Source organism: Phoxinus phoxinus, assembly GCF_949152265.1.
Source record: "Phoxinus phoxinus genome assembly, chromosome: 23".
Classification (NCBI taxonomy): Eukaryota; Metazoa; Chordata; class Actinopteri; order Cypriniformes; family Leuciscidae; genus Phoxinus; species Phoxinus phoxinus.
Window position 1 is genome coordinate 18,675,374 of NC_136898.1, and position 13,447 is coordinate 18,688,820.

The following is a 13,447-nucleotide window of genomic DNA, read 5'->3' on the forward strand; positions in this document are numbered from 1 at the left end:
ATATGGTATTGTATCGGTATCGATCGGTATCGACAGATACTCAAGTGTGTGGTATCGGTATCGGACATGAAAAAGTGGTATCGAGCCACCCCTAATCACAATATTCCTCATTTAAACAATTCCCACCCAAGGCATAGGTAAAATAAGGTGCCGTGGCCTAGTCGAGTTGCGTTAGTAATGTGTTGAAACTCACGGTTATGGTAAGGAGTGTGACATTTCCCAAACATGCTCGAAGCAGTTGACCAATCACAACACACTGGCCCAGCTGACCAATCAGAGCACAGAGTGCTTTTCAGAAGGAGGGGCTTCATAGATTAACTAAACAGCATTACTGACAGAATGGGCAGAGTACAAAACGTGAAAAATAATGTGTTTTTTAAACATTTAAGTATGAAAACATTCTGTTAGACCACAAAATCAAGACAAAAAGCCCATAATAAGTCCTCTTTAAAGACTCCCTGCTGTCTTTTTGTGAAGTCTGCAGAAGAGTGTGAGAGAACAGAGAGGGATGCAATAAACATTGCAGCAGAAATGAATGCTGAGTTCTGGTCGGTGTCCTCAAAAACAGGTACTTTCTAAAAGGATAAGAATATGTATGTACTTCATCTAGTAGCTGCAATGTCCATTATAAGGATTATAAGACATTACAACATGTAACTGTTACTACTATTGATTTGAAGGGGAGAACGTCCAGGAGTTTTTCTTTCGCGTGGCAGCTCTGGCCTTTGAAGATGCCATTCTGAAGGACCTGGAGGCAGAACCCAGCACCGCTCAGATTGGAGATGGAAGTATTCTCAGTAAGAGATTCCGCTCTAAAATCATAAAACAGAGATGTTCACAAATGTAAATGTTGTGAGGTGTAAGATGATGTGGCTTTGTTATTTCAGATGATACAGCACTGGAAGATGCACAAGAAAAGCCGAAGAAGAAGTCCTGTTGTTGACTGGATGGTTCAAGAAGATAAAGAACCAATTTTTATTACAGAACAGAATAAATATTTAACACGGTTTAAAAAAAAAGTGTTTCTCCCTGACATAACCAGCTTCTGAGTTGGTGCATCACTAATGTACTCTCTGAGAGGGACCACCTTATCAGAACACACAAACAAATAATAAGGGACAGATATCCAGTATGAGTTTGATTTATACTGTAGTATTAACGTCAGTATTTCACACTGCTCAATAAACTGCCATTTAATGATTATATTGTATGTTATATTGCAACCTTTTGTACTTTTTTTTTCTTCCTTTGGCAGACGAAATAAACGCATAATAATGGAACACAGCTTATACTTTTTTTAATCATTATTTGTCTTTACATTACCCAAGCTTGAGAAACCTACATGTTCAGCAGTAATTCAGTAGGCTAGTTCATGTGCAATTTTTAACTATGAAACTAGTATTTACGATAATACCGATAGCACGTGAAGGCAGCATCAGTTCAGAAAACAGTAAAACTTTTGCATTATTTTTGGAAGATACATGTTAAACTATGCATCGTCAGATTATACTTAAAGATCAACCCTCTACCTTATTGTCTTACAATTGGAAAAGGTCTTTGCAGAGTGTCCTCAAGAAATGCGTCACGCGACTTGTAAACATAAAGCAGCTGACAGTCATGAGTTTGATTGTGCTTCTTCATTTCCAAGCACTTTGTGTTATTTGAAACTTTTGTTCAAGCATATCATGTCGATTGGAAGAATGCAGCAATGAAAATTAAATTCTGCAGACTGCTTCACCACTGGACATTTTTCTGCATGTAAATGTGTGTGTGTACAACTGAAGACTACAATGACAGTTACCATGGCTTGTGACTAGCTTGTGTTTTGCGTGCATCTCTTTACACTCATTGCTGACGTAATGTTTATCGTGCAATTTATACGCGAAAATGAGTTTTTACGTGCATGATATGCAGTTTTCACTTGCATTACGCACGCACCCCACACCACTAATTCTACCCAAATGTATAATACATTACACACTGTATACCACACCACTACTAAACCTACCCTAACCAACCCATGCGTATCCTATGCACGTAAAAACTGTATAAATTACACGATAAACACACTGCGTGCTATAGAGACGCATTTAGTGTGATCGGGTTGCATTGTTTCTCCACAGATGATGAGTTGATGATGAATCCTAAAGTCTTTCCTCATGTTAAACTGGGGAAATTGTTGAGATTGCACATCCAAATGATGAGTACAGGTGAGAGGAGCTTTCTGGTGATTTCAGGTCAATTTCACTGAAATACACTGGCGGTCAAAGTTTGAAGAGTGTGAAGAGTTTTTGAAAGAAGTCATCTTGTCTTATGCTCACCAAGGCTGCATTCATTTGATCAAAAATACAGTAAAAACAGTAATATTGTTAAATATTACAATTTCAAATTGTAAATTATAAATAAATATTACAATTATTCCTGTGATCAAAGCTGTATTTTCATCATCATTACTCCAGTCTTCAGTGTCGCATGATCCTTCGGAAAATCATTCTAACTTGGATTTTGTGTCTCCTTAAACTTGGATGGACAAATACATACAACATGTCAAAATAACCGTCCTATTCTCACAAATACAGTCGGTTATGTCTTAAGTGAATGTAAACAGTTGAGAAAGAAATCGGATGATATTAATGTCAGAGTGAGTCTTATGAGCTGACTCTTTGTAAGTATCAAAAATATATAGCACGACAAGTGTAGTCTGGTTCCCGAATGACTCATGAGTCGGTTATTTGTAGCAAATCAAAAAACATGTAGCGTTGATGGTGTAGTCTGATTCCCAAAAGTATTACTCGTATGAGTCGGTTATTTGTAGCAAATACAAAATATACTACACGAGTGGTGTAGTCAAAGTCCCAAACAAATTAATCTAGTTATTTTGAAGTGATTCAAACAACATGCTGCTGATTCTCAAATGACTGATTCTTGAACTAATTACTTTTACTTATTTCTGCTCTTGCTTTTGTAGGAACACCAGTGAACCGTGGTTCCTTTGAGGATTATTACAGCAGTCTAGATCCGAGTGAGTTCTTCACCATCAGTGAAGAGACTCAAAAACACAACACATCTCCAGTGTCCATCCACCTCCACATGAATGATAATTTACCACATATATAACCTCAGAAATATACATTTGTTAGCTGCAATCACATAAACACATTCATATTTCAAAGGGGAGGGGGTTTGGACAGGAAATCTGGGATCTATGGTTGAGTGATTTAAGGAGTTTAGGTCTGGGTTCGCACTTACCTTTACACTTTAAGTTTTTCGACAGTGTTGTCAAATATCTATTCCGAAGCTGTAGGGGGAGCTCTATAGAGAAACCTGCAAGCAAAAAGCGTGAATACAGCGAAGAAATTCCTGAAACTGCATAGCCCTGCTTTAAAATACAAAAATATATACTGTAATAAGTGAGAGAAACATTTAACATGGTCACCACTAAGGATTTTAATTTGTCTGCTACTTTTTGTTAGCCCTATCTCCTGGCTTTTGCAGAGTTTGAGGTGTTCCCTGGTGTTTTGATTTAACATTCACATTCTGCATAAACTTCGACTAGCTCTTGCTGCGGAGAAAAACCCTCATTCTGCATATAAGAAATTTCAATCAGCAACAGAATATAATCTATTCTATGAATCATAGAATCACTAGGAGTTCGGCAGGTGGGAATTGTAGGATTACTTTTCGTAGGACTACACAAGGGCAAAGAGCCTTTTCTGTTGAGGCTCCAAACTCTGGAACCTGTTGCCAAATGAGTTTAAGGCAATACTTGAAATAAAGTCCTTTACATTGAAGGTAAAAGCGGTGGTTTAAAATAAACCAGAACTGCACGCATATTTAAATGTAATAATTTTAGTATGTAAAAGTGTAATGTAATGTAACAAAATTTTACATTTATTTTTTATTTTATGTTTTGTCTAGAAAAGCCTTTCTAGGGACCTGAGATGCAAATTAGCTTTCGCTATACTCTCTATGTTCAATACATATTTTCCAGCTTTGACTGGGATCATGTTTTTTTGTACTGTCACTATACAAATAAACGTATAAATAAAATATATAAACAATCGATATCACAGTAGCCTACCGATACATTTTTGAAAAAAAATTCATATGCAGAATATACAGTTCTTGAAGTGCTTGAACATATAAGCTGATGGAAATATCTCAGATGTTGACTTTATGTGGAGTGATGAGGAAAATGGAGATGTAAGAAAACTTTATAAAGTAAAAGGATAGCTTTCGGCCAAACGCAACTTGAATATGAATATTTTTCTTACACAAAAGTATCGCTTCGCTTCAGAAGGCCTTTATTAACCCCCCAGAGACGCGCGGAGCACTTTTATCATGGATGGATGCACTTTTATGATGGAGAGAATCATTTTTATGGACTTTCAAAACAGAAACAACCATTCACTGCCATTATAAAGCTTGGAAGAGCCAGGACATTTTTCAAACTCCGATTGTATTTGTCTGAAAGAAGAATATCATACACACCTATCCTAGGCTTGAGGGAGAGTAAATTATGGGCTAATTTTAATTTTTGGGTTAGTATCCCTTTAAAGGTATAGTTCACCCAACAATTATATTTGTCACCACTTACTCACCCTCATGTTGTTCTAAACCTGTATGAGTTTCTTTATTCTGCTGAACACAAAAGAAGATATTTTAAAGAATGTCGGTAACTAGACAGTTGACAGTAGCCATTGACTTCCATAGTATATATATATATATATATATTTTTTCCTAATAACTAAATATTATATTTATATTATAATATTATCATTATTAGTAATTATTTTGAAAATTACATTTACATGTATTCATTTAGCAGACGCTTTTATCCAAAGCAATTTACAACTGAGAACAATAGAACAGTAGGACAACAAAATGCAAGTGCTATGACCCTTCTCGGTTTAATCTAACGAAGAACACGTAAAGGTTTTTTAAAGGAACACGTAAAAAATTATAATAATATTTAGCAGTAATGTGTCAATATAGATATTACAATACAATACTGTATAATTAATTACAGCAGAAGCAGACCAAATTACGAAATACAGTAAAGTACTGTTTTGTACTGATCTTGTGTAGCCTACTGTCAAGTGAATTACAGTAGGCTACAGTTACTGGAAATCGAAATACAGTAACTTGCTGGCAACCGTGCTGCCAGTAGTGTATACTGTAAAAATACAAGAAAATCATTAACAGAGAAATTGTTTAAAGATGCACACAGGAAATGACTCTAACGTGAATGCACGTCTATAAAAAGTAAAATGTGCGATCTATAAAGCAAAAACCTTACAATTAAAGTTGAAATGTTGTAATGTTCAAGTTTTTTATCTAAAAAAAGAAGAAAGATGCACAAAGAAAATTACTCTAACATGAACACATTGATTGATAGATATTTAGTTTGTTACAAACAATGTGCAATCTGTAAAACAAAAACCTCAAAATTAAAGTTGAAATGGTATAGGCTACTGTTGAAAAGTTTTTGACCTTGAGAAAAAGCTTAAAGTATAGACCAACAATTTTTATGTTTATTATTTGATTTCATGTTTGTACATTTTTGTGACGTCCATTCCATAATTCAGGTCTGAAGGGGTTAAATTAAGAATCAGTCAGGGAGGAAATTGCACAAAAATAACACTTGAGCACCTGTTTTGGAGAGTTTTTTCTCTCCAAGTGCTCCATTAATATTTCCTGGTTTAGCGCTTTTTGCCGTCGCGCGGCATTTCTTCTGCACCACGTTATTAAAAAAAATAAAAACTCCTGCACCACGTAAACTTGACAGCAGCGGCTCGTGGTTGCCATGGCGACGACTTGAGGATTTGATGCGGAGAGTCAGTGGACATTCGGCAGGAACTAGACTGCGCTGCAGGAATATCCGTGAGTACACGACAAACTATTCATTTTTGCACCTTTTTAGCAGGTCTTAAAAATGAGATTAGCAGTGTATTTAAAAAAAAATGTATAGGCAATGTATTAACTGCGCCGTTAGCGCTATGTGTGTGTGTTGCCCATTCTCGTTCAAAAAATGCAACTCTGTTTAACGTTATTTAGTAAGTTAGTGTTATTTAACGGATTTAACCATAAATACCAAAACCACGGTCTCCTGCATGCGGTAAAGAACTACTCTAAAAGACATTACAACATTTCTGCATTATTAATGTTATTTAAAATGTTGACTTTGCTTGATATAGATTACTGTACTATTATCTAGTAGCCTATACACTTATTGTATGAAGTAGGCCTATGCTATGTTAAGTCATTCAAGTTGATGTAAATGTACAGAGTAAACACGTAAGGTGATGATACACAGGGCAACTTTTTGAGCAATGTTGCTGGGCAATCTTGCAGAGTGATTGTTGCTTGGGCACTTTCCCATTGAAAATGGGCAATACATTTCTATCTGGATAATTTAGATCGGTCGTGGCGTGGGCCCTGTGTCTCACCTGGTTGCCCGTTGACGGCAAGTTAACATTGCTCAAAAAGTTGCCCTGTGTATCATCACCTAGATACAGGTCTGATCTGATTGTGCTGAATGTGTGTCTTTCACAGGCAAGTTTCCCCAGACAACCTGCTGACAAGACAATGCCTTTCAGCCCTCCTGTCAGCAGAGACAGGATCATATCTACATTTCCAAAGGTAACGTTACACTGTCCAAAGCTACATTATGTCAAATATTTGCAGGTTCTTTAATTGAAGAGATCATTCAGGATTAAATCATCCAGTCTGATTCATACTGCAAGTCGCACTCCGGGAAATCCTGCAAGTGTTTTGTAAGCTGTAGCGAGCACATCAGATTATATTGAGAAAATGAGACTTCCATAGAGGGACTTCACTGCAGACAAATCCGTCAGCTTACTACTTTTCTCAGTAGTGGGGTCATATTAACGGCAATTTTTTTTACCTATTTACTTTCTTTATGCACATATCTGGCCTTCTTGTGAATGATTCCAAAATGCAAAGAAATGAAACAGACACGGTTTCAACAGACTGGACAAAACTACTGTTCTTACACTACATGACCAAAAGTATCCGGTATGTTATGTTGATTATGACAAGAAGAGTGTGCCGACATTTATTATTTCTGTCCTATTATTATTAGTATTACAATCCAGAAGCCTGCCTACAGATGAAAGATGACTGGGATCCAAAAGCCAAGATGGCTTGCCAAGACCGGGCTGCCTGCCTGCAAGGGTATCTATCCATCTATCTATCTATCTATCTATCTATCATCTATCTATCTATCTATCTATCTGTCTGTCTGTCTGTCTGTCTGTCTGTCTGTCTGTCTGTCTGTCTGTCTGTCTGTCTGTCTGTCTGTCTATCTATCTATCTACCTACCTACCTACCTAACTGTCTGTCTGTCTGTCTGTCTGTATGTCTGTCTGTCTGTCTGTCTGTCTGTCTGTCTGTCTGTCTGTCTGTCTATCTATCTATCTATCTATCTATCTATCTATCTATCTATCTATCTATCTATCTATCTATCTACTGTATCTATCTATCTATCTATCTATCTATCTATCTATCTATCTATCTATCTATCTATCTATCTACCTAACTGTCTGTCTGTCTGTCTGTCTGTCTGTCTGTCTGTCTGTCTGTCTATCTATCTATCTACCTACCTACCTAACTGTCTGTCTGTCTGTCTGTCTGTCTGTCTGTCTGTCTGTCTGTCTGTCTGTCTGTCTGTCTATCTATCTATCTATCTATCTATCTATCTATCTATCTATCTATCTATCTATCTACTGTATCTATCTCTATCTACTGTATCGATCTACTGTATCGATCTACTGTATCTATCTCTATCTACTGTATCTATCTACTGTATCGATCTACTGTATCTATCTCTATCTACTGTATCGATCTACTGTATCGATCTACTGTATCTATCTACTGTATCTATCTATCTATCTATCTACTGTATCTATCTCTATCTACTGTATCGATCTACTGTATCGATCTACTGTATCTATCTACTGTATCTATCTCTATCTACTGTATCTATCTACTGTATCTATCTACTGTATCTATCTCTATCTACTGTATCTATCTACTGTATCTATCTTTATTTATTACTTAAAAGAACACTCCGACTTTTTGGGACTTTAGCCTATTCACCTTATCCCCCAGAGTTAGATAAGTCCATACATACCTTTTTCATCTCCGTGCGTGCTATAAGTCTGTTTGACGCACCCACCGCTAGCCTAGCTTAGCACAAAGACTGGATGTAAATGGTTGCAGCTAGCATACTAATCCAAATAAGTGACAAAATAACGCAAACATTTTCCTATTTACATGTTGTGATTTGTATAGTCACAGAGTGTACAAAAAACAAAGTCACATGAGACACAGACATATTTTAACCGTATAAATAATGGGAACTATATTCTCTGAAGGCGAAGCACTACTACTTGGGCGGAGTGATAACCGCAGCACATGAGACGCGCTGTTGTTTCTTCTGTCAACAAAACCAACGGCGCGTCTCAGGTGCTGCGGTTATCACTCCGCACAAGTAGCAGTGCTTCGCCTTCAGAGAATATAGTTCCCATTATTTATACGGTTAAAATATGTCTGTCTCTCATGTGACTTTGTTTTTTGTACACTCTGTGACTATACAAATCACAACATGTAAATAGGAAAATGTTTGCGTTATTTTGTCACTTATTTGGATTAGTATGCTAGCTGCAACCATTTACATCCAGTCTTTGTGCTAAGCTAGGCTAGCGGTGGGTGCGTCAAACAGACTTATAGCACGCACGGAGATGAAAAAGGTATGTATGGACTTATCTAACTCTGGGGGATAAGTTGAATAGGCTAAAGTCCCAAAAAGTCGGAGTGTTCCTTTAAACAATATAATAATTTGTTTTAATATTATCTTCCAGGTTAGACAGCATTAAAATGTCAAAAGTAGTAGTGGTTGGAGATCTGAATGTGGGAAAGACGTGCTTAATAAACAGGTAGAGCGTACAGGTTTACTTTAAATTATACATGTTGTATTTTTCAGAGACATTAGGGTCCATTATGTTCTTGTATATCTGGTAAAGATATTATACTAGATTATTATATTATACTAAATTATACTAGGTTCTGTAAAGATGTGTTTGAGAGAGACTACAAGGCTACCATAGGCGTTGACTTTGAGATCGAGAGATTTGAGATATCTGGGCTGCCCTATTCTCTTCAAATGTGAGTAGTTATTTTCTGAACGATTTAAATAACACATCTGTTCATTTGAAAATGTAATGAGTTTTATATTCATTTTTGCCCATTCCAATATTTGTAGCTGGGACACTGCTGGCCAAGAAAAGTGCAAATGCATTGCATCAGCATATTACAGAGGAGCTCAAGGTAAAATGTAGATTCTCATTTAATTCTCTAGATACGAGTCTGTTTAAATCCTAATAATAATCTAAATAATCTTTTCTGTTCCTACTTTAAAAGTTATTATTACTGTCTTCGACATGGCGGATATCAAGACCTTGGAAAACACACAGTAAGATTTTTTGTTGTTGTTGAGATTGAGAATACGTCAGTTTTTTTATTTATTTATTTTTTGTTTATTTGTTTCTCAGACAGTGGTTATCAGAGGCACTGACAGTAAATGAACCAAACTCCTGTATTGTTTTCTTGGTTGGCACAAAAAGAGACCTCCTGGTGAGAATAGCCACACACACAAGCATGCATAATTGCATATGTACACAACACATACAACATGTAACATGTATAATAGGTACAACATGTACCTATTATGCTTTTTTACATTTTTATCTTTCTCTCGTGCGAATGTTGCTGTTTGAGCATGAACATGTCTGAAAAGTTACAGTCACAAAGTTATTGTCTACACTCTACATCAGTGCACACTGTTTCTGAACATTCTGAAACCCTTCAGTTGTAGTCTTGAGTTTACTTCCAGAAATAAACACATCACAATATTCCTAATTTAAAGGACATGTTCGGTATTTTACACTTAAAGCCCTGTTTACAGATCGTATCTGATGAAATAGAATGGTTAAGATTAAAATTTGGACAGATGCTGCTGTCGCGAGAATTTTAGGTTTATATCGCTTTCCCCCCTCACCCCCACAATGGTTGTCTATGTGCACTGGAAAATTCCTTCCTAAAACACATTAAACTTTCGTTTACAAAGACGTGAAACTCACCGAGTGGTCAGGGGTGTTCACTCATGCGGTTCCAAAAAAAATCGCTGAAAAAGATGCATTCCAACAGGTTTTATCGTAGTTTTTGTCCAACTCCATGACTTGTATTGAATGTGCTGTGTGAGGTGCGGTATTACTCCGCCGCTGGAGTGTCTATTATTCAAGCCCTCAACGGAAGAATCACGGGTGTGACACGTTTGGCAAAATAGGTCCACAAAAGCTAAATAAACCTAAAATTCTCGCGACAGCAGCATGTGTCCAAATTTTAATCTTAACCGTTCTATTTCATCAGATACGATCTGTAAACAGGGCTTTAAGTGTAAAATACCGAACTTGTCCTTTAAACAATTTCCACCCAAGGCATAGGTAAAATAAGGCGCCGTGGCCTAGTCGAGTTGAGTTAGTAGTGTGTTGAAACGGTTATGGTAAGGGGTGTGACATTTCCCAAACATGCTCAAAGCAGTTGACCAATCACAACACACTGGCCCAGCTGACCAATCAGAAGGAGGGGCTTCATAGATTAACTAAACAGCATTACTGACAGAATTGGCAGAGAATACAAAACGTGAAAAATAATGTGTTTTTTAAACATTTAAGTATGAAAACATATTCTACTAGACCACAAAAACATATTAAAGACAAAAAAGGCCATAATAAGTCCTCTTTAAAGACTCCCTGCTGTCTTTTTGTGAAGTCTGCAGAAGAGTGCGAGAGAACAGAGAGGGATGCAATAAACATTGCAGCAGAAATGAATGCTGAGTTCTGGTCGGTGTCCTCAATAACAGGTACTTTCTAAAAGGATAAGAATACGTACTTCATCTAGTAGCTGCAATGTCCATTATAAGGATTATAAGACATTTCAACATGTAACTGTTACTACTATTGATTTGAAGGGGAGAACGTCCAGGAGTTTTTCTTTCGCGTGGCAGCTCTGGCCTTTGAAGATGCCATTCTGAAGGACCTGGAGGCAGAACCCAGCACCGCTCAGATTGGAGATGGAAGTATTCTCAGTAAGAGATTCCGCTCTAAAATCATAAAACAGAGATGTTCACAAATGTAAATGTTGTGAGGTGTAAGATGATATGGCTTTGTTATTTCAGATGATACAGCACTGGAAGATGCACAAGAAAAGCTGAAGAAGAAGTTCTGTTGTTGATTGGATGGTTCAAGAAGATACAGAACCAATTTTTATTACAGAACAGAATAAATATTTAACACGGTTTAAAAAAAAGTGTTTCTCCCTGACATAACCAGCTTCTGAGTTGGTGCATCACTAATGTACTCTCTGAGAGGGACCACCTTATCAGAACACACACAAAAATAATAAGGGACAGATATCCAGTATGAGTTTGATTTATACTGTAGTATTAACGTCAGTATTTCACACTGCTCAATAAACTGCCATTTAATGATTATATTGTATGTTATATTGCAACCTTTTGTACTTTTTTTCTTTTTCTTTGGCAGACGAAATAAACATACATTATAATGGAACACAGCGTATAATTTTTTTAATCATTATATGTCTTTACATTACCCAAGCTTGAGAAACCTACATGTTCAGCAGTAATAAAAGGAAACATACTGTTTATCAGTAAAGAAGCATAGTTTGACAATGTACAAGCATAATCATAAAGTGTAACAGATGTCTGCTTAGTAGATTTATTATTCTACAAATACCGCAAAATTACACATTTATCTACTGAAATGGTAAGATCTTCACTTTGAAATGGTATTCTTGATAAAGAGAAAAAATGCCTATATTATATTATCGAGGCAGTCTGTATTTAGTCATGACAAGAGCTGTGTCGCAATGTGAAGGCTGCATCCTTCGAAGGCCGCACCATATAGCCTTCGTAGGATTTCCTAATTGCGCAACCAGGTGTTCCCGATTACCCCTCCAGCAGGCGCCAAGCAACGGTGTGAGAGTACAGCTGCCATCCTAATAATTCCATAGACAGTATATAAGATTGCTAGCACTGCCCGGTCATGCAGATTTGCCTTGTACAACATCAGAAGGATCAGTGCCCGGTTGCATAAAGCACCTTAAGTGAAATTTTCCCTTAAGTTCGCCCTTATGTTTCCCTTAAACCTAAGGGTGTTGCAGAAAAATACCCTTAAGTGTTACTTAACTGTTTTTTTAAGTGAAACGTCATAAACACTTAGAATTTCCCTTAAATGCTGTTTTTTCACTTAAATAATCCCTTAAAAAGCGTTAAGTGTTGCATAAAACCCCTTAACGGTCATTTCCCTAAGTATAACTTAAGGTTTGGAAATCGTAACCTTAAGAGTAACGCGGACAAAAAATAAGACGACATGGCTGAATTTATGGAACCAGCTGAAGATAATTATGTGCCAAGAAGAATGTTTAGGGATAGGGAGAACCCTATTGTTGCATAAATACCGTTTTGATCGACGCGCAATATTTGACATCACTAACAAACTAGACGGTCCTTGACCGTGTCACAGATCGCAACCACTCTTTACCTACGGTGTTACAACTGCTTATAGCACTGCGTTTTTTTTGCAACTGGGAGTTTTCAGACGATAGTGGGAGATGTTTTCCACGTTCATAAATCGTCTGTCAGCAGAGTGGTTCACCGGGTTGCGGCGGCTCTTTCCCGCTTGTGTTAGTGTTTTGCGTATCTATGGCAACAACAGACTTTTATAACGTGAATCCAGGATCGCTGTCGTGAAACACTTAAATGTTTCCCTTACCTAAGAGAATCGTTTAAGAGATTATGTGCAACACCCTTAAGTTATTCTCTTAGGTAAGGGGAAATCGCCCCTTAAGTGTCATACTTAAGGGAAAAACTTAAGGTGCTTTATGCAACCGGGCACAGGCCCTTCCTATCAGAGCATGCTACACAACTGCTTGTTCAGGCGCTTGTTCTATCCAGACTGGACTATTGTAATGCTCTCCTGGCTGGTCTCCCAGCTTGCACTGTCAAACCTCTGCAACTGATCCAGAATGCTGCAGCTAGAGTGGTCTTCAACGTGCCGAAGAGAGCACACGTCACTCCTCTCCTAACAAAATTGCACTGGTTGCCGATTGCCGCTCGCATCAAATTCAAGTCACTGACGTTTGCCTACAGAACAACCACTGGCACTGCTCCCTCATACCTGAACTCATTACTTCAGACTTATGTGCCATCCAGAAACTTGCGCTCTGCTAGCGAGCGCCGTCTTGTGGTGCCATCTCAAAGAGGCACAAAATCTCTTTCTCGGACCTTTACCATGACTGTTCCCTACTGGTGGAACGATCTGCCTAACTCTTTTCGGCAGCA

At 37.4% G+C, this 13,447-nt stretch overlaps 2 protein-coding genes across 3 annotated transcripts in view; both read left to right on the forward strand.

Moving 5' to 3' along the window:
* Nucleotides 1-3,078, forward strand: part of LOC306991188 (ras-related protein Rab-36-like) — a 9,891-nt gene extending 6,813 nt beyond the window's left edge. The window contains exons 9-11 of one of the 2 annotated variants that reach the window (XM_079598822.1): nt 478-568; nt 681-811; nt 2,948-3,078. In XM_079598822.1, the coding sequence (XP_079454948.1) occupies nt 478-568; nt 681-811; nt 2,948-2,968 (243 nt within the window). In that variant the 3' untranslated portion in view covers nt 2,969-3,078. Of the gene's footprint in view, nt 1-477; nt 569-680; nt 812-887; nt 2,163-2,947 lie in introns of those variants that run through there. The other variant, XM_079598821.1, reaches the window with a different exon arrangement.
* A 2,572-nt stretch (nt 3,079-5,650) lies between these two features.
* Nucleotides 5,651-11,652, forward strand: LOC306991965 (ras-related protein Rab-36-like). Its single transcript, XM_079600305.1, has 11 exons — nt 5,651-5,883; nt 6,556-6,642; nt 7,106-7,197; nt 8,886-8,960; nt 9,088-9,189; nt 9,287-9,351; nt 9,445-9,496; nt 9,576-9,657; nt 10,855-10,945; nt 11,054-11,170; nt 11,261-11,652. The coding sequence occupies exons 2-11, from the start codon at nt 6,589-6,591 to the stop codon at nt 11,314-11,316; spliced, it is 786 nt and encodes a 261-aa protein (XP_079456431.1). The 5' UTR covers nt 5,651-5,883; nt 6,556-6,588; the 3' UTR covers nt 11,317-11,652.
* The last annotated feature ends 1,795 nt before the right edge of the window (nt 11,653-13,447 follow it).